The 26,760-nt window shown below is 42.3% G+C and overlaps 1 protein-coding gene across 29 annotated transcripts in view; it reads right to left on the minus strand.

Moving 5' to 3' along the window:
• RIMS1 (regulating synaptic membrane exocytosis 1) overlaps nt 1-26,760 on the minus strand; it is a 535,376-nt gene that overhangs the window by 311,672 nt on the left and 196,944 nt on the right. For all 29 annotated transcript variants that reach the window (XM_077289909.1, XM_077289904.1, XM_077289921.1 and 26 more), the window contains 2 exons: nt 17,412-17,522; nt 10,483-10,582 (listed from right to left, as the gene is read on the minus strand). In XM_077289909.1, coding sequence (XP_077146024.1) covers nt 10,483-10,582; nt 17,412-17,522 — 211 coding nt within the window. The remainder of the gene's footprint in view (nt 1-10,482; nt 10,583-17,411; nt 17,523-26,760) is intronic.

The following is a 26,760-nucleotide window of genomic DNA, read 5'->3' on the forward strand; positions in this document are numbered from 1 at the left end:
TTCTCTATAGGGGTAGCAAGTTTCTCAGGCTGCGTCGAGACGTCCAGGAATTTAGGCACGTTCACCGGCTACCTTCAGTGTGTTTGGTTAGGATCAGGTTTTGTGGTTAGTCCAGTTACCACCTCCCTAGAGCTCGTTCTATGTTCAGTTACTTAGCTAGTTCATTCTGTGATCCTCAGCCACTAAGGATCATAACAGTACAGCAGGCCAAAAAGTGTTTAATGCATCGCAGAAGTGGGATAAGAGAAGTCCTGAGTACAATTTTTTTTTTTTTTCCTCTCCCTTTGCTGCAGTCTGTCCAGCTTCTCTCATCCCCTTAATCTCTGGGTGGCTTTGAGCTCAGCTGCAGACATGGATATTCAGAGTCTGACTTCTAGTGTGGATCATCTTGCTGCAAGGGTGCAAAGCATTCAGGATTTTGTTGTTCACAGTCTTATGTCTGAGCCAAAAGTACCTATTCCTGAGTTGTTTTCTGTAGATAGATCTAGGTTTCTGAATTTTAAGAATAATTGTAAATTATTTCTTTCTTTGAGACCTCGTTCCTCTGGTGATTCCGCTCAGCAAGTTAGAATTGTTATCTCCCTGTTACGTGGCGACCCTCAAGATTGGGCTTTCTCCCTGGCGCCAGGAGATCCTGCATTGCTGAATGTGGATGTGTTTTTTCTGGCGCTTGGTTTGCTTTATGAGGAACCTAATCTTGAGAACCAGGCAGAAAAGGACTTGCTGGCTCTCTCTCAGGGCCAGGATGAAGCTGAGGTGTATTGTCAAAAATTTCGGAAATGGTCGGTGCTTACTCAATGGAATGAGTGTGCCCTGGCTGCAAATTTTAGAGAAGGTCTTTCTGAAGCCATTAAGAATGTTATGGTGGGGTTCCTCACGCCTGCAAGTCTGAATGACTCAATGGCTTTGGCCATTCAGATTGATCGGCGTTTGCGGGAGCGCAAATCTGCGCACCATCTGGCGGTGTTTTCTGAACAGAGACCTGAGTCTATGCAACGTGACCGAATTCTGACCAGAATTGAGCGGCAAAATGATAGACGTCAAAATGGGTTGTGCTTTTACTGTGGTGATTCAACTCATGTTATCTCAGCATGCTCTAAGCGCGTAAAAAAAATCGCTAAATCTGTCACCGTTGGTACTATACAGCCTAAATTCATTTTGTCTGTTACTTTAATTTGTTCTTTGTCATCCTACTCGGTTATGGCTTTTGTGGATTCAGGTGCTGCCCTGAACCTGATGGATTTGTCGTTTGCCAGGCGCTGTGGTTTTGTTCTGGAGCCTTTAGAATTCCCTATTCCACTGAGGGGAATTGATGCTACACCATTGGCTGAGAATAAGCCTCAGTATTGGACTCAAGTGACCATGTGCATGACTCCTGTACATCAGGAGGTGATTCGCTTTCTTGTGCTGCATAATTTGCATGATGTTGTCGTTTTGGGTCTGCCATGGCTGCAGGCCCATAATCCAGTTCTGGATTGGAAAGCTATGTCTGTTTCAAGTTGGGGTTGCCAGGGGATTCATGGCGATGCTCCTTTGGTGTCAATTGCTTCTTCCACTCCTTCTGAGGTCCCTGAGTTTTTGTCGGACTACCAGGATGTATTTGATGAGCCCAGATCCGATGCCCTGCCTCCTCACAGGGATTGTGATTGTGCTATAAATTTGATTCCTGGTAGTAAGTTCCCTAAGGGACGACTTTTTAATTGGTCTGTACCAGAACATGCCGCGATGCGGAGTTATATAAAGGAGTCTTTAGAGAAGGGACATATTCGCCCGTCCTCCTCCCCTCTTGGTGCAGGATTCTTTTTTGTGGTCAAAAAGGATGGTTCTCTGAGACCTTGTATAGATTATCGTCTTCTAAATAAAATCACGGTCAAATTTCAGTATCCTTTGCCATTATTATCTGATCTGTTTGCTCGGATTAAGGGGTCCAGTTGGTTCACCAAGATAGATCTTCATGGTGCGTATAACCTTGTGCGTATTAAGCAGGGGGATGAATGGAAAACAGCATTTAATACGCCCGAAGGCCATTTTGAGTACTTGGTGATGCCTTTTGGACTCTCTAATGCTCCTTCTGTGTTCCAGTCCTTCATGCATGACATCTTCCGAGAATATCTGGATAAATTTATGATTGTGTATCTGGATGACATTTTGGTCTTTTCTGAGGACTGGGAGTCCCATGTGAAGCAGGTCAGGATGGTATTTCAGGTCCTGCGTGCTAATGCCTTATTTGTGAAGGGCTCAAAATGTCTCTTCGGAGTACAGAAGGTTTCCTTTTTGGGTTTTATTTTTTCTCCTTCTACTATTGAGATGGACCCAGTCAAGGTCCAGGCTATTCATGACTGGACTCAGCCTACATCTGTTAAGAGTCTTCAGAAGTTCTTGGGTTTTGCTAATTTTTACCGTCGCTTCATTGCTAATTTTTCTGGCGTGGTTAAACCCTTGACGGATTTGACCAAGAAGGGTTCTGATGTGACTAATTGGTCTCCTGCGGCCGTGGAAGCCTTTCGGGAGCTGAAGCGCCGGTTTTCTTCGGCTCCAGTTTTGTGTCAGCCTGATGTCTCTCTTCCTTTTCAGGTCGAGATTGATGCTTCTGAGATTGGAGCAGGGGCTGTTTTGTCGCAGAGAAGCTCTGATTGCTCGGTGATGAAACCTTGTGCTTTCTTTTCAAGAAAGTTTTCGCCTGCCGAGCGGAATTATGATGTTGGTAATCGGGAGTTGTTGGCTATGAAGTGGGCATTTGAGGAGTGGCGACATTGGCTCGAGGGAGCTAAGCATCGTGTGGTGGTCTTGACTGATCACAAAAATCTGATTTATCTCGAGTCTGCCAAGCGGCTGAATCCTAGACCGGCTCGTTGGTCGTTGTTTTTCTCCCGTTTCGATTTCGTGGTCTCGTACCTGCCTGGTTCGAAGAACGTGAAGGCTGATGCTCTTTCTAGGAGTTTTGTGCCTGACTCTCCAGGAGTTTCAGAGCCGGCTGGTATCCTCAGAGAGGGAGTGATTTTGTCTGCCATTTCCCCAGATTTGCGACGAGTGCTGCAGAAATTTCAGGCGGATAGACCTGACCGTTGCCCACCAGAGAGACTGTTTGTCCCAGATAGATGGACCAGCAGAGTTATTTCCGAGGTTCATTCTTCGCCGGTATTGGCAGGCCATCCTGGGATTTTTGGTACCAGAGATTTGGTGGCTAGGTCCTTTTGGTGGCCTTCCTTGTCGCGGGATGTGTATTCCTTTGTGCAGTCCTGTGGGATTTGTGCTCGGGCTAATCCTTGCTGTTCTCGTGCCAGCGGTTTGCTTTTGCCTTTGCCTGTCCCGAAGAGGCCTTGGACGCACATTTCCATGGATTTTATTTCGGATCTTCCAGTCTCTCAGAGAATGTCTGTCATCTGGGTGGTGTGTGATCGTTTTTCCAAAATGGTCCATTTGGTGCCCTTGCCTAAGTTGCCTTCCTCCTCCGATTTGGTTCCTCTATTTTTTCAGAATGTGGTTCGCTTGCACGGCATCCCTGAAAATATTGTGTCTGACAGAGGATCCCAGTTTGTGTCCAGATTTTGGCGGATCTTTTGTGCTAAGATGGGCATTGATTTGTCTTTTTCGTTGGCCTTCCATCCTCAGACGAATGGCCAAACCGAGCGAACTAATCAGACCTTGGAAACTTATATAAGATGTTTTGTTTCTGCTGATCAGGATGATTGGGTGACTTTTTTGCCATTGGCCGAGTTTGCCCTTAATAATCGGGCTAGTTCTGCTACTTTGGTTTCGCCTTTTTTCTGCAATTCTGGTTTTCATCCTCGTTTTTCCTCGGGTCAGGTTGAGCCTTCTGACTGTCCTGGGGTGGATTCTGTGGTGGATAGGTTGCAGCAGATTTGGAACCATGTGGTGGACAATTTGAAGTTGTCACAGGAGAAGGCTCAGCGCTTTGCCAACCGCCGTCGCGGTGTGGGTCCCCGACTTCGTGTTGGGGATTTGGTATGGCTGTCTTCTCGGTATGTTCCTATGAAGGTCTCCTCTCCTAAATTCAAGCCTCGCTTCATCGGTCCTTATAAGATTTTGGAAATCCTTAACCCGGTGTCATTTCGTTTGGACCTCCCAGCGTCGTTTGCCATTCATAACGTGTTCCATAGGTCTTTGTTGCGGAGATATGTGGTGCCTGTGGTTCCTTCTGTTGAGCCCCCTGCCCCGGTGCTGGTTGAGGGCGAGTTGGAGTACGTGATGGAGAAGATCTTGGATTCTCGTATTTCTAGACAGAGGCTTCAGTATTTGGTTAAGTGGAAGGGCTATGGTCAGGAGGATAATTCCTGGGTTGTCGCCTCTGATGTTCATGCGGCTGATTTGGTTCATGCCTTCCATGTGGCTCATCCTGATCGTCCTGGGGGTTTTGATGAGGGTTCGGTGACCCCTCCTCAAGGGGGGGGTACTGTTGTGAACTCTGTTTTTGGGCTCCCTCTTGTGGTCACAAGTGGTACTGTGTGAGTGCTGTCTTTGGGCTCCCTCTGGTGGCTCTTTGTGTCATTCTGCAGGTCTGAGGCAGGATCAGCTGTCTCGTTATCTGTTAGCTGGTTTCCTATTTAGCTCACCTGGACTTTCAGTGTTTGCCTGCTGTCGATGTATTCAGTGCTATTTTGATCTCTCCTGAATTCCTTCGCTATCAGTCTCTTCAAGAGAAGCTAAGTTTTCTGTTTGGTTATTTTTTGCTCATCAGTGTTCAATATGTTTCTTGGTTATTTACTTGTCCTTGTCCAGCTTGCTAATATGTGATTTCCTTGCTTGCTGGTAGCTCTGGGGGGCTGAGTTTCTCCCCTCACACCGTTAGTTGGTGTGGGGGTTCTTGAATTCTCGGCGTGGATATTTTGTATAGGGTTTTTTACTGACCGCACAGTTCCCTGCCTGTCTTCTGCTATCTAGTATTAGTGGGCCTCATTTGCTGAATCTGTTTTCATTTCTACGTTTTGTATTTTCCCCTTACCTCACCGTTAATATTTGTTGGGGGCTTCCTATATCTTTGGGGTCATTTCTCTGAGGCAAGTGAGGTCTTACTTTCTCTATAGGGGTAGCAAGTTTCTCAGGCTGCGTCGAGACGTCCAGGAATTTAGGCACGTTCACCGGCTACCTTCAGTGTGTTTGGTTAGGATCAGGTTTTGCGGTCAGTCCAGTTACCACCTCCCTAGAGCTCGTTCTATGTTCAGTTACTTAGCTAGTTCATTCTGTGATCCTCAGCCACTAAGGATCATAACACATCTGTTAATAAATCCTGCTCTTGTTTGAAGTTTGAAGGCTCTAACTTATTTGCATCTTATTAAACCTGCTAAATCTGCAGGGGGTTGAATACTACTTTTAGGCACTGTATACATATATACATATTGTGATACCGCAATCACTAGAGGGTTGGGGAATACTCCCTTGGCAACAGGATAAACGTAGACAGGCACGGTTTTTCACATAAACAGTCCATGTGGTTTATTATACACTCAGCATAAACCACTGTAGGCCATGTTACAAATCACAGACCTCACATAGTCCTTAGCACTTCATAGTATACAGCTTTGAAATGCAGTCACTAAACACGCCGTACCTCTTTGTCCAGTTATCGTGGGTGACCGCACGCCGAACAGTTCATTAATGTCCATGGAACACAACAGGCACCAACACACAACATTAGGTTGCAGTCTCTAAACATGCTGGACCTTACGCCGTCCAGTTACCATGGGAGACCGCACAGTTCCCATCTGGGTTACCTTCCAGGAGCTCCTGCTCCACATGCTGACTCCTGTCAGTACTCTCTCCTGGGGAAGCTGCCGAACTGGGATCACTGTCCCTGTGACTAGTGCACTACCAACAGTCCAGATCCTCAGATGGAGAATAGCTTCCAGAACGCAGTGCCATCACAGGCTCTGCACACACGGACTCTCTGTGCGCTATTCAGGACGTCCGTCCCCACCTGGGACTGTCCAACACACAGACCTCCAGGTCCAAGGCCTCTCCATGTGCTCTTCAGGGATCCGGTCCTACTCCCAGGACCTCACAATACAGAGGCCTTCCAGGACCTGAGACACGGACCAAACAGGTCCATACATTCATAACCATGAGAACACCATGGTCGCATTATATACTTGTAACCACTCCCATAGGTGGGAGGTGTGTGTGGTTAGTCAGACCCGCCCAGCTCTTTAACTAAGCCTATAAGCCTCCCTTTAAAGTAAACAAACACTTGTGCAACTACAGGTCCCAGAACAACATTACTTCAGGCTTACAGCGCAGACTCCCTCTGTGACACATACGGGCCATTTACAATCATGCCTGCAACTGCCATGCATTCCCATGGCCTCAATACGCCTCCGTGCATATTATGAGGAGAACACGCAGCGTCCCCTAGCTGTAACAGGGGTCACTGCATCACAATATATACACTGCTCAAAAAAATAAAGGGAATGCTAAAATCCCACATCCTAGATATCACTGATTGAAATATTCCAGTTGTAAATCTTTATTCACTACATAGTGGAATGTGTTGAGAGCAATAAAACCTAAAAATTATCAACGCAAATCACAACTAATATCCCACGGAGGTCTGGAGTTGGAATGATGCTCAAAATCAAAGTGGAAAATGAAGTTACAGGCTGAATCAACTTCAGTGGGAATGCCTCAAGACAAGGAAATGATGCTCAGTAGTGTGTGTGGCCTCCATGTGCCTGTATGACCTCCCTACAACACCTGGGTATGCTCCTGATGAGGCGGCGGATGGTCTCCTGAGGGATCTCCTCCCAGACCTGGACTAATGCATCCACCAACTCCTGGACAGTCTATGGTTCAACGTGACGTTGGTGGATGGTGCGAGACATGATGTCCCAGATGTGTTCAATCGGATTCAGGTCTGGGGAACAGGCAGGCCAGTCATCTTGCAGGAACTGCTGAAACACTCCAGCCACATGAGGTCTGGCATTGTCCTGCATTAGGAGGAACCCAGAACCAACCGTACCAGCATATGGTCTCACAAGGGGTCTGAGGATCTCATCTCAGTACCTAATGGCAGTCAGGCTACCTCTGGCGAGCATATGGAGGGCTGTGCGGCCCTCCAAAGAAATGCCACCCCACACCATTACTGACCCACTGCCAAACTGGTCATGCTGAAGGATGTTGCAGGCAGCAGATCGCTCTCCACGGCATCTCCAGACTCTGTCACATGTGCTCAGTGTGAATCTGCTTTCATCTGTGAAAAGCACAGGGTACCAGTGGCGAATTTGCCAATCCTGGTGTTCTGTGGCAAATGCCAAGCGTCCTGCATGGTGTTGGGCTGTGAGCACAACCCCCATCTGTGGACGTCGGGCACTCAGGCCATCCTCATGGAGTCGGTTTCTAACCATTTGTGCAGACACATGCACATTTGTGGCCTGCTGGAGGTCATTTTGCAGGGCTCTGGCAGTGATCCTCCTGTTCCTCATTGCACAAAGGCTGAGGTAGTGGTCCTGGTGCTGGGTTGTTGATCTCCTACGGCCCCCTCCATGTCTCCTCATGTACTGGCTTCTTTCCTGGCCTCCAGCCTCTGGACACTACACTGACAGACAGCAAACCTTCTTGCCACAGCTCGCATTCATGTGCCACCCTGGATGAGCTGCACTACCTGAGCCACTTGTGTGGGTTGTAGAGTCCGTCTCATACTACCATGAGTGTGAAAGCACAACCAACATTCAAAAGTGACCAAAACATCAGCCAGAAAGCATTGGTACTGAGATGTGGTCTGTGGTCCCCACCTGCAGAACCACTCCTTTATTGAGTGTGTCTTGATAACTGCCAAGAATTTCCATCTGTTGTCTATTCTATTTGCACAACAGCATGTGAAACTGATTGTCAATCAGTGTTCCTTCCTAATTGGACAGTTTGATTTCACAGAAGTTTGATTTACTTGCAGTTATATTCTGTTGATTAAGTGTTCCCTTTATTTTTTTGACCAGTGTTTGTATATATATATAAAATTATACACACACAAAAACTATATGTTTATTTACACAGACACCTGTATTAAATAAATATATATATATATATATATATATATATATATATATATATATATATATATATATATATATATATATACACTGTACATATGCAGTACACAAAAGACAGTATATCTATACATATAGACAAACACTTGTACATGCACACACATACTAACAAAAAAAAAGTATGTTTATATACACAGACACACAAGTATCATCTATATATACAGTGCATACGGTATACACACATATATATATATATATATATATATATATATATATATATATATATATATATATACAGTTAGGTCCATATATATTTGGACAGACACAACATTTTTCTAATTTTGGTTATAGACATTACCACAATGAATTTTATACAAAACCATTCAGATGCAGTTGAAGTTCAGACTTTCAGCTTTCATTTGAGGGTATCCGCATTAAAATTGGATGAAAGGTTTAGGAGTTTCAGCTCCTTAACATATGCCACCCTGTTTTTAAAGGGACCAAAAGTAATTGGACAATTGACTCCAAGGCTATTTCATGGACAGATGTGGGCAATCCCTTCGTTATGTCATTCTCAATTAAGCAGATAAAAGGCCTGGAGATGATTTGAGGTGTGGTGCTTGCATTTGGAAGGTTTTGCTGTGAAGTAAACATGCGGTCAAAGGAGCTCTCCATGCAGGTGAAACAAGCCATCCTTAAGCTGTGAAAATAGAAAAAAACCCATCCGAGAAATTGCTACAATATTAGGAGTGGCAAAATCTACAGTTTGGTACATCCTGAGAAAGAAAGAAAGTACTGGTGAACTCATCAATGCAAAAAGACCTGGGCGCCCACGGAAGACAACAGTGGTGGATGATCGCAGAATAATCTCCATGGTGAAGAGAAACCCCTACACAACAGCCAACCAAGTGAACAACACTCTCCAGGAGGTCGGCGTATCAATATCCAAATCTACCATAAAGAGAAGACTGCATGAAAGTAAATACAGAGGGTTCACTGCACGGTGCAAGCCACTCATAGGCATCAATAATAAAATGGCTAGAATGGACTATGCTAAAAAACATCTAAAAAAGCCAGAACAGTTCTGGAAGAACATTCTTTGGACAGATGAAACCAAGATCAACCTCTACCAGAATGATGGAAAGAGAAAAGTATGGCAAAGGTGTGGTACAGCTCATGATCCAAAGCATACCACATCATCTGTAAAACACGGCGGAGGCAGTGTGATGGCTTGGGCATGCATGGCTGCCAGTGGCACTGGGTCACTAGTGGTTATTGATGATGTGACACAGGACAGAAGCAGCCGAATGAATTCTGAAGTATTCAGAGACATACGGTGTGCTCAGATCCGGCCAAATGCAGCCAAACTGATTGGTCGTTGTTTCATACTACAGATGGACAATGACCCAAAACATAAAGCCAAAGCAACCCAGGAGTTTATTAAAGCAAAGAAGTGGAATATTCTTGAATGGCCAAGTCAGTCACCTGATCTCAACCCAATTGAGCATGCGTTTCACTTGTTAAAGACTAAACTTCAGACAGAAAGGCCCACAAACAAACAGCAACTGAAAACCACCGCAGTGAAGGCCTGGCAGAGCATCAAAAAGGAGGAAACACATCGTCTGGTGATGTCCATGAGTTCTAGACATCAGGCAGTCATTGCCAACAAAGGGTTTTCAACCAAGTACTAAAAATGAACATTTTATTTAAAATTATTGAATCTGTCCAATTACTTCTGGTCCCTTTAAAAACAGGGTGGCACATGTTCAGGAGCTGAAACTCCTAAACCCTTCATCCAATTTTAATGTGGATACCCTCAAATGAAAGCTGAAAGTCTGAACTTCAACTGCATCTGAATTGTTTTGTTTAAAATTCATTGTGGTAATGTCTATGACCAAAATTAGAAAAATGATGTCTCTGTCCAAATATATATGGACCTAACTGTATATATATATATATACACACACACACGTTACGCACACACAAATACATACACACATATACACCAATTATGATTGAGGCTCAGCATTATCCCTTTCCTTTCTCTATTTCCACAATGTTACATTCACATTGCCTGATGAAGAAGCTATTCATGACAAAAGGAAAAAATAGAATCTCTATTCGAAGCCTCTGCATATGCAATCATTAAGGTGTTCATTAAGATCCGTAAAGATGAAAGGTCTGCTTTAATTATATGTATGCTAAATCACTTTTTGGTCTTCTCTGCAAACATTGATCCTAACCTGACGATATTGTGGAAATTAAAAAGAAAGAAAGCTGCAAAAATATAAGTAAAACATTGTACCTCTGAAATAACTGTGTGGGACACAGGAGCATGTTAATATTAATATATTTTACACACAATCAAGACCCCTGACAGAAGATAGGAATGTTCTTATAAATGTAAATGATAAGATTCTTTTAGTATTCTACACAAAGACAATTCACTCCAAGGGTGTAAGCCAACAGCTTAGGTGTTGAATACCTGCTCGTAAATGGCCTACAACATCCGCCAGGCTTCCCTTCTTTACTTTGGTGATGAAGGCACCAAGACGTCCTGTTTCTGTCATTTTGCCACCAACAACCTGAGTATAAAAGCCAAGCAGAAGATATAATTAGGGAAAATACGACTAAAAATATGTCAATAAAACGTCATTCCTGAATACAGTGTGTACCATAGTCTCAATTGCTCTTCTTCTTGGTAGAAGCCGCACTAATAATGGATACATTGGTTGTCCTAGAGAAAAAAAATCTAGTTTTTTGATTGGAATTGTCCAGCTATACGGGTGTTGTGAGTCCAGTATTCATGAATCCCAGAAAAGACCATCTAAGCCTTTTCCCAGAGGCTTGCCTTTACTTCAAATGTCCCATACCACACTTCATCTGCTCAGTAGCACACTAGAAGCATCTTCGAATCCTACATTTATCAAGTGCATTAAATGGCACAATGATATCATAAGTATGGAACAGAACGGACTGCGAGAGACTGACGTCACACGGACGGTCTACCGTGGCACAAGGGCTGGATTTGCACTCACGCATGGCGAGTCGCTGCTTCCCTTTATATGCTTGCTTCACGTGAATAGAAGAAACATTTTAACATATCTTATTAGAGAAATAACACTTTTTCCTCCTGGACCTTTCATTCTCTAAATTTTCATTTTACAGGTAAAATCTGTCTTCAGTTAGTACAGGTTTTCATATTACTAATATTGGAGATGACAGTTGGTGCTTATAAAGTTCTGTGGAGAATTGTTACTATCGTTTCAGGAGTACTAGCAGCAAAATGTCTGTCTCTGCCTCCATCTCTTCCCTCCTCCCCTTCCCTCTTCATACAACTTTAAAAGCAGTAATGGGAAAATCTCTTTCCATTGAATACAGATTTTATCCATGAGATGAGAGCGAATGATCAGTCCAGGAGGAGAAAGAAGCAGATTTCTCAAGTAAGATAAATTACAAAGTTTCGTATTTTCATGCGTGCTATTGATTCATTAAATCAAAATTAAAATTCAGTCGTTAAATACCTACTTTATTGATTTTGGCCTTAGGGAGATAATTTAAGAACTGGAATGGTGAAAAGTTTCTACATTCCATTTCTTTGGAATGCACTACCCAGGTTAATACGATTAATCCACACAGTTTTAAGCGTGCCCTAAAAACGCATTTGTTCAGACTGGCCTCCTGCCCCAACGCATTAACCTAACTATCCCTGTGTTGCCCATTCAAAAAACTTCAACCATAGTCGGGTTCCTCGCATCATGTTCTCATACACTTTATGCATTTAATAGCCCTCTGTGTCTGTACTGCTACATATTTAGGCTGTTAACTGGTTCATGCAGCTTTACATGAACACCGATTCTTACACTATGGCTGGTCCGAACAACGAAAGCAATTGTTACCATCCACCTCTCGTGTCTCCTGTTATTCCTCATAGATTGTAAGCTTGCGAGCAGGGCCCTCAATCATCTTGGTATCTGTTTTGATCTGTGGTTATTGTTATGCTGTAATGTCTATTGTCTGTACAAGTCCCCTCTGTAATGCAAAGTGCTGCGGAATATGTCGGTGCTATATAAATAAAAATTATTATTATTATTACCAGTCTTCTGAGAAGAAAAGGAAAAGACACCTTTTGAGCCTTAGCTTATATGATACATGTGCTGTTCATGGATGTACTATATATGCTTGTGCCCCATACCAAATTACCATTACATTACTGTAAAACATTGCACTAAATGGCCAAATATATGTTGGTACCGCTCCAAATTGCTGAGTTGAGTTATTACGGACGTAAATAAATAAGGAGAAATAGCCGAACAGGAGGTCAAAAAGGATGGAAAGACAATAGTTATGAAGAATAAAACATTAGCTTTAGGCCGGCGTCACACTTGGCGTAAGACAATACGCCACGTATTATACGTCCGTACTACGGCCGTAATACGGAGAAATGTTCCCAAAATATTGATCCGTAGTCAGGGTGTGTCAGCGTATTTTGCGCATGGCATCCTCCGTATGGCATCCGTACTGCGAGATTTTCGCGCAGGCTTGCAAAACCGACATCTAATGGATTTATGTGCTCAAATGTTCGGGAAAACATATATACAGTATATATATATATATATATATATATATATATATATATATGTCATTGAGACACATATATATATATTCTGTATTTAGATTTCATTCAGCGCGATATCTGTGAACAGCCGGTAATTCAATTGCCGGCTTTTCATTTCTCCTGCACAAACCCGACATGATATGAGACATGGTTTACATACAGTAAACCATCTCATATCCCCCATTTTTTTGCATATTCCACACTACTAATGTTAGTAGTGTGTATGTGCAAAATTTCAGCGCTGTAGCTGCTAAAATAAAGGGTTACGTGGCGGAAAAAATTGGCGTGGGCTCCCGCGCAATTTTCTCCACCAGAATGGTAAAGCCAGTGACTGAGGGCAGATATTAATAGCCAGGAGAGGGTCCATGGTTATCGGCCCCCCCGTGGCTACAAACATCTGCCCCCAGCCACCCCAGAAAAGGCACATCTGGAAGATGCGCCTATTCTGGCACTTGGCCACTCTCTTCCCACTCCCTGTAGCGGTGGGATATGGGGTAATGAAGGGTTAATGCCACCTTGCTATTGTAAGGTGACATTAAGCCAGATTAATAATGGAGAGGCGTCAATTATGACACCTATCCATTATTAATCCAATTGTTTGAAAGGGTTAAAAAACACACACATGATTTAAAAGTATTTTAATGAAATAAACACAGCGGTTGTTTTAATAATTTATTGCTCTCTCAATCCATTTGCAGGCCCTCGCTTGGCAAAATAATAAACGCACAAGATACATACCTTCAGATGACCTATCACGTCCAACGAGGTAATCCATCTGAAGGGGTTAACTAATATTACTGCGATAAACCACTCGCTCGTACCTGTAATCCCCGGGTGCTGAAAGGAAAGCTGGATCTGTACTTACATTGAGTCGCGGTGATGCACCCCTGCTGGATGTTCTCATGAACTGCAGCTTGGGAACTTTTTCCCACGCTCCAGGTCATATGAGGACATCCACCAGGGGGCGCATCACCGCGACTGAAGGAAATGTAGGTCAATGACCTACATTTCCTTCATTCGCCGGGGAATTACAAGCACGAGCACACAGCTGCATTAGCAGGGCTCCTGCCTGTAAAATAATTAACCCCTTCAGATGGATTACCTCGTGGGACATGACGGTTCAGCTGAGGGTATGTATCTTGTGCGTTTATTATTTTGCCAAGCGAGGGCCTGCAAATGGATTGAGAGAGCAATAAATTATTAAAACAACCGCTGTGTTTATTTCATTAAAATACTTTTAAATCATGTGTGTGTGTGTTTTTTAACCCTTTCAAACAATTGGATTAATAATGGATAGGTGTCATAATTGACGCCTCTCCATTATTAATCTGGCTTAATGTCACCTTACAATAGCAAGGCGGCATTAACCCTTCATTACCCCATATCCCACCGCTACAGGGAGTGGGAAGAGAGTGGCCAAGTGCCAGAATAGGCGCATCTTCCAGATGTGCCTTTTCTGGGGTGGCTGGGGGCAGATGTTTGTAGCCAGGGGGGGCCGATAACCATGGACCCTCTCCTGGCTATTAATATCTGCCCTCAGTCACTGGCTTTACCATTCTGGCGGAGAAAATTGCGCGGGAGCCCACGCCAATTTTTTCCGCCACGTAACCCTTTATTTTAGCAGCTACAGCGCTGACATTTTGCACATACACACTACTAACATTAGTAGTGTGGAATATGCAAAAAAAATGGGGATATGAGATGGTTTACTATATGTAAACCATGTCTCATATCCTGTCGGGTTTGTGCAGGAGAAATGAAAAGCCGGCAATTGAATTACCGACTTTTCACTAACACCGCTGCGTATTTCTCGCAAGTCACACTGCTGGTCCATGTGGAATCCGTATTTTTCTCGCCCCCATAGACTTTCATTGGCGATTTTTTTTGCGCAATATGCTGACAAACGCAGCATGCTGCGATTTTGTACGGCCGTAGAAAGCCGTATATTACGGATCCGTAATATACGGCTGATAGGAGCAGCCCCATTGAGAATAATTGTGCCGTATGTTATGCGAGTTTTACGGACGTAGTTTCTGCGCTCTTACGTCCATAAAACTCGCATGTGTGACGCCGGCCTTATTGAGACAAAAAAAGTGGTAAAAGGTGGCACCAACAATACAAGGAGTGCCTGCAATCACAAATGCGACATGGTAGTGATCCGAGAGGATAAAAACAATAAAATATAATATATGAGACGGTTGTTGGATCAAAACCTATGGACTAAGGATAGAGTGACAATGTGCAGAAATGTAATAAAGAAAATCAATCATGTATATGCAGAGTATACAACACCTGTAAAAGACATGTCAACAAGTATAAGCTCTGGCAAAAATTAAGAGACCACTGCAAAATGTTCAGTTTGTCTGATTTTTCTCTTTATAGGTATATTTTTGAGTAAAATGTAAATTGTTCTTTTATTCTATAAACTTCTGACAACATGTCTCCAAATTTCCAAGCAATACATTTTGGTTTTTCTGAAAAGGAGAAATAGTCCAAGTAAAAAAAACCCAGTGCTTTCAGACCTCAAATAATGCAAAGAAAACAAGTTCATAATCATTTAGAAACAACAATACTAATGTTTTAACTCAGGAAGAGTTCAGGAATCAATATTTTGTGGAATAACCATGATTTTTCATCACAGCTTTCATGCGTCTTGGCATGCTTCCCACCAGTCTTTCACACTGCTTCTGGCGCAAAAATGTAAGCAGTTCTTCTTTGTTTGATGATTTGTGACTATCCATCATCCTCTTGATTACGTTCCAGAGGTTCAATGGGGTTCAGGTCTGGAGATTGGGCTGCCCATGACAGGGTTTTGATGTGGTGGTCTCTTAATTTTTGCCAGAGCTGTATATATGTCCAATGAGGTTAAAATATATAGATTGGATCAAATCTAGGCAGTATATGCACCAACATAAAATATGTGTATGTCACTTTAAATGTAAGGCCAGTGGTCAGTAATTGGTAACCGTATATCATGTGCCTGTAAATAGGGGAGACAATAATGACAATGAAGCTGTAAAGGGAATTAAAGTGCTATATGAATGGAGTGTGGATGAAATGGCAAAAATGACAAAGGTGTGGACACTATGGATAAACAGTTACAGGACCGTGGTAGGTAAGTAAAAATAAAAATAAAAAGATAAAAAAGTTATGAGAAGGAGCTGTATGAGAGCGACCACAGCAGATGGGATATAGTTATCAGATACACAATGTACTGTATAAGGATGCCAAGAGATACAGGCAAAATTAATGGCTGTTTGTAGAGCACAGAAGTGAGCAGAGACGTAGGTAGGAACAAATAACAGGCACATGGGTAGGCAGACAATAGCAAGGATTAGCAATGTAGAACGATTACCTATATGGTCACAGTGGTGAGTGCAGGAACGCGCCCCAACGCGCGCTTCAGATGAAGTCCTTCAATTCCTGACGAAGGACGTTTTTGACCTCCTGTTCGGCTATTTCTCCTTATTAATCTACTCTATATCCGAATGATTTGCCATTTACATCCCATGAGCAAGTATATATGGTTATCTATGCTTTCCATTATATACTATTGCTTTGCTGAGCGTGTATCTTTCCATTGCGAACATGCAGTAAATGAAGCGCACAGCCACGTCATCTCCATAGACAAACATTAGTGGGAGTATGGGTTGCACCAAAAAGCTATGTACACTTTAAACCTGGCACTGTCATAGGATGTCAATTTATGAAATTCCTTAAAGCTAGAAGTGTGTCATGTAGGGGTAACAAGAGTTCAGTCACTAAGCAGTTTACCCATAACCATAGAGCCGGTAGTGTTTAAGTGAGTGCTAGGAAAAATAAATTGACGATACCCTTTTGCATCACTCACTACATAGTTCCAAATTGCTTAAAGAAGCAGTATCATTGGTGTAAGGCACCTGCCACCACATTCAGTGGAAAGGTGTTCACCAGAGTAATGAACTATGTTTCACTACATAGCAGTCTGATGAATGAATCTAGAACTAACATCTTTATATCTTCTTCTATATCTTATATCTGTTGCTGCATTTAGAGTGATTAGCATGTTAAGTCATATGTGAAAGGGTATTTAGCGCTTTAAGCATGACAGAGCACTTCCCGAACCTCAGCCTTCTGAGGTTGTTTCCATGCCCAGCTCCAGCCTCTTTAGCTTGACTGACAGCTCATCGACTGATTTCTCTGCCTGTCACCTGACCTCACACAGACAGTGAGCCATCAATTTCGCTAAGAAGGCCGCTGCTAGGCAGGGAAACAACCTGGGGAAGGTAGTGGCTCCTTAAGTGCTCTGTCTCTGAATGACATAATTATATATGAATTTAAATGCTAATTTCTCAGGAATGTAGCAACAAATAGAAGACGTAAAAGGGTGAATGGATTTACATTACAAAGACCCAGTTATACATGGTTTTAGAGGGGTTGGTCTTACTGACATATTCTCCTTACAGTCTAAAAGTGATCTAGATTAAAGGGGAACTGATTACATTTGTATAGTAAAAGAACGGTGACAATTCCAAACCTGGTGCATTTTGAAGCATCGGACTGGCTTTCTTTTTCTGCCCCTGTACATTTACACCAGTGATCTGACCCTTTGTTCACCCTTGCCTTTGATAAATCATTCACAGCCTGTCCATGTCCAGTTTCTTGCCTGTTATTCCCTTTGTTGTCCCAAATTTCAGCTGCGAATTTTTAGCTGTGAAAACCAACTTATACTGAATAATATATGTGGACCTGTGTGAAATATTACGGAGATGATACTTTCACAAGAATACAGTTATCTGGAGAAGCGGCTTACTTACTTTCAGTCCTAGAAGCGCTCCAGATTCTTTTGGCATACTTGTTCTCTTATTTAAAATAACACGTCCAATTAAACGATCCCCCTCCTTCGATGGCTGCCAGGTAACAGGGTGCTGGAGGAGAACATCAAACACAAAGTGAGGATGTGCTTACTGCTCACTTCTCTATTGCAACACTTTACGTAATGACTACTCGATTTTGGCAGGGTATATTATGCCGAGTGGGTTGATTTAGAAAGGCAGAGAACATTTTACTATACATGGGAAAGACAGCAATACAGGTCACCGAGTCTGGGTTTATAATAATCTCGATTTTTTTTTCTACAACAGATTTGATTATAACTAAAAGGACAGTGTATAAAGCAATTCAGCCCTAACATCAACATCAAAAGTGAGAAGAGCTCGGTGTGAATGTCAATCTCTGAAAATGAATGTATTAGCGCCTAAGGAGGTTATCAATTCTGTTCTGAATACATTCTTGAATCTGTCACCAGGTTTCTGCCACCTAATCTAACAGAAGCATAATGTAGAGACAGAGACACTGATTCCAGCGATGTGTCACTTACAGGTACTGTTTTCTGTAGTTTTGATAAAATTACAGTTTTATCAGCAGAAGATTATAACTAAAGGACTAGTAAACCTGTGGCTGTGTAGTCCTCCATATTCATGAGTTCTGTTCAACCCCACCCCTACCATGGATTCTCAACTTTCTGCCTATGCAGTGTACACAGAAAGTAGTCAGTCAGCACTGGGGGAAGGGGTTATACAGAGTTCAGCATCCAGAGAATTAGTAGATCTGCAGCAGATAAATCTGATTTTATCAAAACTGCAGCAAGCAGCCCAGTAAGTGGACAGCAAATATGGGGGGTGAATCATATAGGCTGTGTATGATTTTACAGACAAAGACTTCAGAGCAGAGTTCAGGAGTGCAGAAGTGTCAGCCTCAGGAAAATGGAGTTGTAGAAGTTGTCTAGGAATAAAGCTGTGTTAACCCCTTCACCCCCGGAGCTTTTTTCATTTTTTCCGTTCTCGTTTTTCGCTCCCCTCCTTCCCAGAGCCATCACTTTTTTATTTTTCCGTCAATATGGCCATGTGAGGGCTTGTTTTTTGCGGGTTGCACTTTTCAACGACATCATTGGTTTTAGCATGTCGTGTACTAGAAAACGGGAAAAAAATTCCAAGTGCGGTGAAATTGCAAAAAAAAGTGCAATCTCACACTTGTTTTTTGTTTGGCTTTTTTGCTAGATTCACCAAATGCTAAAACTAACCTGCCATTATGATTCTCCAGGTCATTACGAGTTCATAGACACCAAACATGTCTAGGTTCTCTTTTATCTAAGTGGTAAAAAAAAAAATCCAAACTTTGCTTAAAAAAAAAAAAGAAAAAAAAAATTGTGCCGTTTTCCGAAACCTGTATCGTCTCCAATTTTCATGATCTGGGGTCGGGTGAGGGCTTATTTTTTGCGTGCCGAGCTGGCGTTTTTAATGATACTATTTTGGTGCAGATACGTTCTTTTGATCGCCCATTATTGCATTTTAATGCAATGTTGCGGTGACCAAAAAAACTTTGTTTTGATTATTTTTATCGCTACGCCATTTAGTGATCAGGTTAATCCTTTGTTTTTATTGATAGATCGGGTGATTCTGAACGTGGTGATACCAAATATGTGTAGGTTTGATTTTTTTTTTTACTGTTTTATTTTGATTGGGGCAAAAGGGGGGTGATTTGAACTTTTATATATTTTTTATTTTTCTATATTTTTAAACACTTTTTTTTAATTTTGGCATGCTTCAATAGCCTCCATAGGAGGCTAGAAGCATGCACTACACGATCGCCTCTGCTACATAGAGTTGAAGCACAGATCACCTCTATGTAGCAGAAATGCAGGGTTGCTTTGAACGCCGACCACAGGGTGGCGCTCAAAGCAATCGGCCATCAACAACCATAGAGGTCTCAAAGAGACCTCTGGTTGTTATGGCAATGCACCGATGACCCCCGATCATGTGACGGGGGTCAGCGGTGCGAGCACTTCTGGCCGCGCGGCCAGGAGCGCTAGTTAAATGCCGCTGTCAGCGTTTGACAGCGGCATTTAACTAGTTAATGGGCGCGGGCAGATCGCGATTCCGCTTGCGCTCATTGCGCGCACATGTCAGCTGTACAAAACAGCTGACATGTCGCTGCTTTGAGGTGGGCTCACCACCGGAGCCCACCTCAAAGCGGGGGTTCTGCCAGCTGACGTACTATTCCGTCAGCTGGCAGAAAGGGGTTAATATGTGGTAAAAGTCAGAAACTAGAAGCAAGTTGTAAGCTATACATCATGGGGTCTGAAACTTAATGTATTGGGCACTCTCTTTCACATTGATGACCTATCCTTAGGATATAGGTCATCAATGTCTGATTGGTGGGGGTGCGACATTCGGCAACCACGCAGATCAGCTGTTCTCGGTGCCAGCGGCTGCAGAGCGGTTTTCTTTCAGTTTTAATTAATAAAGTATATGTGAAAGATTATTAAAATCGCTTGATCTACATTATTATTTAATAAGAATTAAAACAACAGTTAGTCTTTAATTTATTCCATGTAATTCCCATCTCACACCACCTTCTAGTCTCCACTTTTCTAGATTTTGTCTTTTCTCTATATACTACCTCCTTCCATCTCTTTTTACATTTTACTTGCCATGTTTATTTTCTGTTTCATTCATGTAAATTTCGGTAATTGTTGTGATATTGTTTCTGTTCTATTCTGTATATTGCATAGAAAGCAAACAATTGACTTCTGTCATTTTGGAGGCATGCACTGCACTGTAGAAATATATGTAGTGTGGTATGGCGACTGGTCATGTGATTAATGGGCGGTATGTATCGCACAGGTGGGTGGCCCTGTGATGGAAGCCTGGGCGTGTATTGCTCAGCAGATCTACTGCTGAGGGATTTGCTTTACATTGGGAAGGCTTCCAGGTGACTTGGAGAGGTGGGTGGGTCCAGTCACCTAGAGACCCACCCAAGGAGGTGTGTCTGAACACCCAAGATGAAGCCTGTATGTGATTGTGTGTTTGAGGACCTGCGGTGAAGTTACGATCACCTGACTAGCCATGTGATAGGTACCTGGGTGTGGTTACAACTATGTATGTGATTGGCATATGGTAGCAAGTGCTGGCTAGTCTGAGCCAGAGCAAGGAGGCCTGTGAGATACCTCCGGAGTGGACGGTCTGATAACCGCGAGTGATACTGACCGGGGTCAGTGAGAGACATCTGTGGGATACTTCTGAGGATAAGACACCAACACCAACAGGTGTTATGCGGACCGGGGTGTAAAGCCGAATGTGTACAGACGGTGTTCAGGCTATTGCATACTACCGAGTTCCTGAGATTGCGGTTTATGCTGATGTCAAAATAAACCTAATAGACTGTTTTTGTAATAAAATCGTGCCTGTGTGTTTATCCCATTGCCAAGCGAGTGTCCCCCAAGACACGCAGTAAGCGCTATCTTACAGCAGTAACACAACAAATAATATTGAAAAATACATAATTCGGGGATTAACAAATTCTACTTTAGGTTTGGTAAAGAGTTAATTATATACAGTTAGGTCCATATATATTTGGACAGAGACAAAATTTTTCTAATTTTGGTTATAGACATTACCACAATGAATTTTAAACAAAACATTTCAGATGCAGTTGAAATTCAGACTTTCAGCTTTCATTTGAGGGTATCCACATTAAAATTGGATGAAGGGTTTAGGAGTTTTAGCTCCTTAACATGTGCCACCCTGTTTTTAAAGGGACCAAAAGTAATTGGACAATTGACTCCAAGGCTATTTCATGGACAGGTGTGGGCAATCCCTTCGTTATGTCATTCTAAATTAAGCAGATAAAAGGCCTGGAGTTGATTTGAGGTGAGGTGCTTGCATTTGGAAGGTTTTGCTGTGACGTAAACATGCGGTCAAAGGAGCTCTCCATGCAGGTGAAACAAGCCATCCTTAAGCTGCGAAAACAGAAAAAACCCATCCGAGAAATTGCTACAATATTAGGAGTCTACAGTTTGGTACATCCTGAGAAAGAAAGAAAGCACTGGTGAACTCATCAATTCAAAAAGACCTGGGCACCCACGGAAGACAACAGTGGTGGATGATCGCAGAATAATGTCCATGGTGAAGAGAAACCCCTTCACAACAGCCAACCAAGTGAAGAACACTCTCCCGGAGGTAGGCGTATCAATATCCAAATCTACCATAAAGAGAAGACTGCATGAAAGTAAATACAGAGGGTTCACTGCACGGTGCAAGCCACTCATAAGCATCAAGAAGAAAAAGGCTAGACTGGACTTTGCTAAAAAACATCTAAAAAAGCCAGCACAGTTCTGGAAGAACATTCTTTGGACAGATGAAACCAAGATCAACCTCTACCAGAATGATGGAAAGAGAAAAGTATGGCGAAGGCGTGGTACAGCTCATGATCCAAAGCATACCACATCATCTGTAAAACACGGCGGAGGCAGTGGATGTCTTGGGCATGCATGGCTGCCAGTGGCACTGGGTCACTAGTGTTTATTGATGATGTGACACAGGACAGAAGCAGCTGAATGAATTCTGAGGTATTCAGAGACATACTGTGCTCAGATCCAGCCAAATGCAGCAAAACTGATTGGTCGTCGTTTCATACTACAGATGGATAATAACCCAAAACATAAAGCCAAAGCAACCCAGGAGTTTATTAAAGCAAAGAATTGGAATATTCTTGAATGACCAAGTCAGTCACCTGATCTCAACCCAATTGAACATGCATTTCACTTGTTAAAGACTAAACTTCAGACAGAAAGGCCCACAAACAAACAGCAACTGAACACCACCGCAGTGAAGGCCCGGCAGAGCATCAAAAAGGAGGAAACACAGCGTCTGGAGATGTCCATGAGTTCAAGACTTCAGGCAGTCATTGCCAGCAAAGGGTTTTCAACCAAGTACTAGAAATGAACATTTTATTTAAAATTATTGAATCTGTCCAATTACTTTTGGTCCCTTTAAAAACAGGGTGGCACATGTTAAGGAGCTGAAACTCCTAAACCCTTCATCCAATTTTAATGTGGATACCCTCAAATGAAGGCTGAAAGTCTAAACTTCAATTGCATCTGAATAGTTTTTTTTAAAATTTGTTGTGGTAATGTCTATAACCAAGATTAGAAAAATGCTGTCTCTGTCCAAATATATATGGACCTAACTGTATGTATATATATATATATATATATATATATATATATATATATATATATATATATATATATATATATGTACAGTACAGAGCAAAAGTTTGGACACACCTTCTCATTTTAAGATTTTTCTTGACTATGAATATTGTACATTCACACTGAAGGCATCAAAATTATGTGGAATTATATACTTAACAAGAAAGTGTGAAACAACTGAAAATATGTCTTATATTCTAGATTCTTCAAAGTAGCCACATTTTGCTTTAATGACTGCTTTGCACACTCTTGGCATTCTCTTGATGAGCTTCAAGAGGTAGTCACCGGAAATGGTGTTCCAACAATCTTGAAGGAGTTCCCAGAGATGCTTAGCACTTGTTGGCCCTTTTGACTTCACTCTGTGGTCCAGCTCACCCCAAACCATCTCGATTGATTCAGGTCTGGTGACTGTGGAGGCCAGGTCATTCGGCGCAGCACACCATCACTCTCCTTCTTGGTCAAATAGCCCTTACACAGCCTGGAGGTGTGTTTGGGGTCATTGTCCTGTTGAAAAATAAATGATGGTCCAACTAAACGCAAACTGGATGGAATAGCATGCCTTCAATTTTGAATAAATTCCCAACAGTGTCCCCAGTAAAGCACCCCCACACCATCACACATCCTCCTCCATGCTTCATGGTGGGAACCAGGCATGTAGAGTCCATTCGTTCACCTTTTCTGCGTTGCACAAATTCACGGTGGTTGGAACCAAAGATCTCAAATTTGGACTCATAAGACCAAAGCCCAGATTTCCACTGGTCTAATGTCCATTCCTTGTGTTCTTTAGCCCAAAGTCTCTTCTGCTTGTTGCCTGTCCTTAGCAGTGGTTTCCTAGCAGCTATTTTACCATGAAGGCCTGCTGCACAAAGTCTCCTCTTAGTTGTTGCAGAGATGTGTCTGCTGCTAGAACTCTGTGGCATTGACCTGGTCTCTAATCTGAGCTGCTGTTAACCTGCGATTTCTGAGGCTGGTGACTTGGATAGACTTATCCTCAGAAGCAGAGGTGACTCTTGGTCTTCCTTTCCTGGGGCGGTCCACATGTGAGCCAGTTTCTTTGTAGCGCTTGATGGTTTTTGCCACTGCACTTGGGGACACTTTCAAAGTTTTCCCATTTTTTCGGAGTGACTGACCTTCATTTCTTAAAATAATGATGGCCACTCATTTTTTTTTACTTAGCTGCTTTTTTCTTGCCATAATACAAATTCTAACAGTCTATTCAGTAGGACTATCAGCTGTGTATCCATCAGACTTCTGCTCAACACAACTGATGGTCCCAACCCCATTTATAAGGCGAGAAATCCCACTTATTAAACCTGACAGGGCACACCTGTGAAGCGAAAACCATTTCCGGTGACTACCTCTTGAAGCTCATCAAGAGAATGCCAAGAGTGTGCAAAGCAGTCATCAAAGCAAAAAGGTGGCTACTTTGAAGAACCTAGGATATAAGACATATTTTCAGTTGTTTCACACTTTTTTGTTAAGTATATAATTCCACATGTGTTAATTCATAGTTCTGATGCCTTCAGTGTGAATTTACAATTTTCATAGTCATGAAAATACAGAAAAATCTTGAGAAGGTGTGTCCAAACCTTTGCTGTGTACTGTGTATATGTATATATATATATATATATATATATATATATATATATATATATACATATATATGTGTGTGTGTGTGTAAAAGGCCAATGATTATGTATATAGGACAATACTATAGGATGGGGACAGGATGGGGGACATTGTTAAATAAAAAACCCAGGATGGGGGACATTATTACATGCCGGAAAACATTTTTCCAGGAAAAGGCCCAGGATGGGTTACACTGTTATAGCATGAGGGCCAGAACGAGGGGCATTATTACTGGAAGGGCCCAGGACAGGGGGCATTATTACTGGAAGGTGCCAAAATGGGGACATTATTACTGGAAGGAGCCAGGATTGGGAGCATTATTACAACAGCTCCTCCTCACTATGATCTGTTCTATTGGCTTCAAGGACACCATACTCTCCTGGTTCTACTACCTCTAACTGCTTCTTCACTGTGTCTTTTGCTGGCTCTTACTCCTCTAATCTTCCCCTTTCTATCTGGGTACCTTAACCCCTTCACCCCCAAGGGTGGTTTGCACGTTAATGACCGGGCCAATTTTTACAATTCTGACCACTGTCCCTTTATGAGGTTATAACTCTGGAACGCTTCAACTGATCTTGGCGATTCTGACATTGTTTTCTCGTGACATATTGTACTTCATGATAGTGGTAAAATTTCTTCGATATAACTTGCGTTTATTTGTGAAAAAAAAACGAATATTTGGCGAAAATTTTGAAAATTTTGCAATTTTCCAACTTTGAATTTTTATGCCCTTAAATCACAGACATATGTCATGCAAAATACTTAATAAGTAACATTTCCCACATGTCTACTTTACATCAGCACAATTTTGGAACCAAAATTTTTTTGGGTGACGGAGTTATAAGGGTTAAAAGTTGACCAGCAATTTCTCATTTTTACAACACCATTTTTTTTTAGGGACCACATCTAATTTGAAGTCATTTTGAGGGGTCTATATGATAGAAAATACCCAAGTGTGACACCATTCTAAAAACTGCACCCCTCAAGGTACTCAAAACCACTTTCAAGAAGTTTATTAACCCTTCAGGTGTTTCACAGGAATTTTTGGAATGTTTAAATAAAAATAAACATTTTACTTTTTTTCACTCAAAATTTGTTTCAGCTCCAATTTGTTTTATTTTACCAAGGGTAACAGGAGAAAATAGACCCCAAAATTTGTTGTACAATTCGTCCTGAGTACGCTGATACCCCATATGTGGGTGTAAACCATTGTTTGGGCGCAGGGCAGAGCTCGGAAGGAAAGGAGCGCCATTTGACTTTTCAATGCAAAATTGACTGGAATTGAGATGGGACGCCATGTTGCATTTGGAGAGCCCCTGATGTGCGTAAACATTGAAACCCCCCACAAGTGACACCATTTTGGAAAGTAGACCCCCTAAGGATCTTATCTAGATGTGTGTTGAGCACTTTGACCCAACAAGTGCTTCACAGAAGTTTATAATGCAGAGCCGTAAAAATAAAAATCATATTTTTTCACAAAAATGATCTTTTCGCCCCCATTTTTTTTATTTCCCCAAGGGTAAGAGAAGAAATTAGACCACAAAAGTTGTTGTGCAATTTGTCCTGAGTACGACGATACCCCATATGTGGGGATAAACCACTGTTTGGGCGCATAGCAGAGCTCGGAAGGGAAGGAGCGCTATTTTACTTTTCAATGCAAAATTGACTGGAATTAAGATGGGATGCCATGTTGCGTTTGGAGAGCCCCTGATGTGCCTAAACATTAAAAACCCCCACAAGTGACACAATTTTGGAAAGTAGACCCCCTAAGGAACTTATCTAGATATGTGGTGAGCACTTTGACCCAACAAGTGCTTCACAGAAGTTTATAATGCAGAGCCGTAAAAATAAAAAATCATATTTTTTCACAAAAATGATCTTTTCGCCCCCAATTTTTTATTTTCCCAAGGGTAAGAGAAGAAATTGGACCCCAAAAATTGTTGTGCAATTTGTCCTGAGTACGCTGATACCCCATATGTGGGTGTAAACCATTGTTTGGGCGCAGGGCAGAGCTCGGAAGGGAAGGAGCGCCATTTGACTTTTCAATGCAAAATTGACTGGAATTGAGATGGGACGCCATGTTGCGTTTGGAGAGCCCCTGATGTGCCTAAACATTGAAACCCCCCACAAGTGACACCATTTTGGAAAGTAGACCCCTTAAGGAACTTATCTAGATGTGTTGTGAGAACTTTGAACCCCCAAGTGTTTCACTACAGTTTATAACGCAGAGCCGTGAAAATAAAAATTCCTTTTTTTTTCACAAAAATGATTTTTTAGCCCCCAGTTTTGTATTTTCACAAGGGTATCAGGATAAATTGGGCTCCAAAAGTTGTTGTCCAATTTGTCCTGAGTACGTTGATACCCCATATGTGGGGGGGAACCACTGTTTGGGTGCATGACAGAGCTCGGAAGGGAAGGAGCGTCATTTGGAATGCAGACTTAAATGGATTGGTCTGCAGGCGTCACGTTGCATTTGCAGAGCC

Source organism: Ranitomeya variabilis, chromosome 2 (assembly GCF_051348905.1).
Source record: "Ranitomeya variabilis isolate aRanVar5 chromosome 2, aRanVar5.hap1, whole genome shotgun sequence".
Classification (NCBI taxonomy): Eukaryota; Metazoa; Chordata; class Amphibia; order Anura; family Dendrobatidae; genus Ranitomeya; species Ranitomeya variabilis.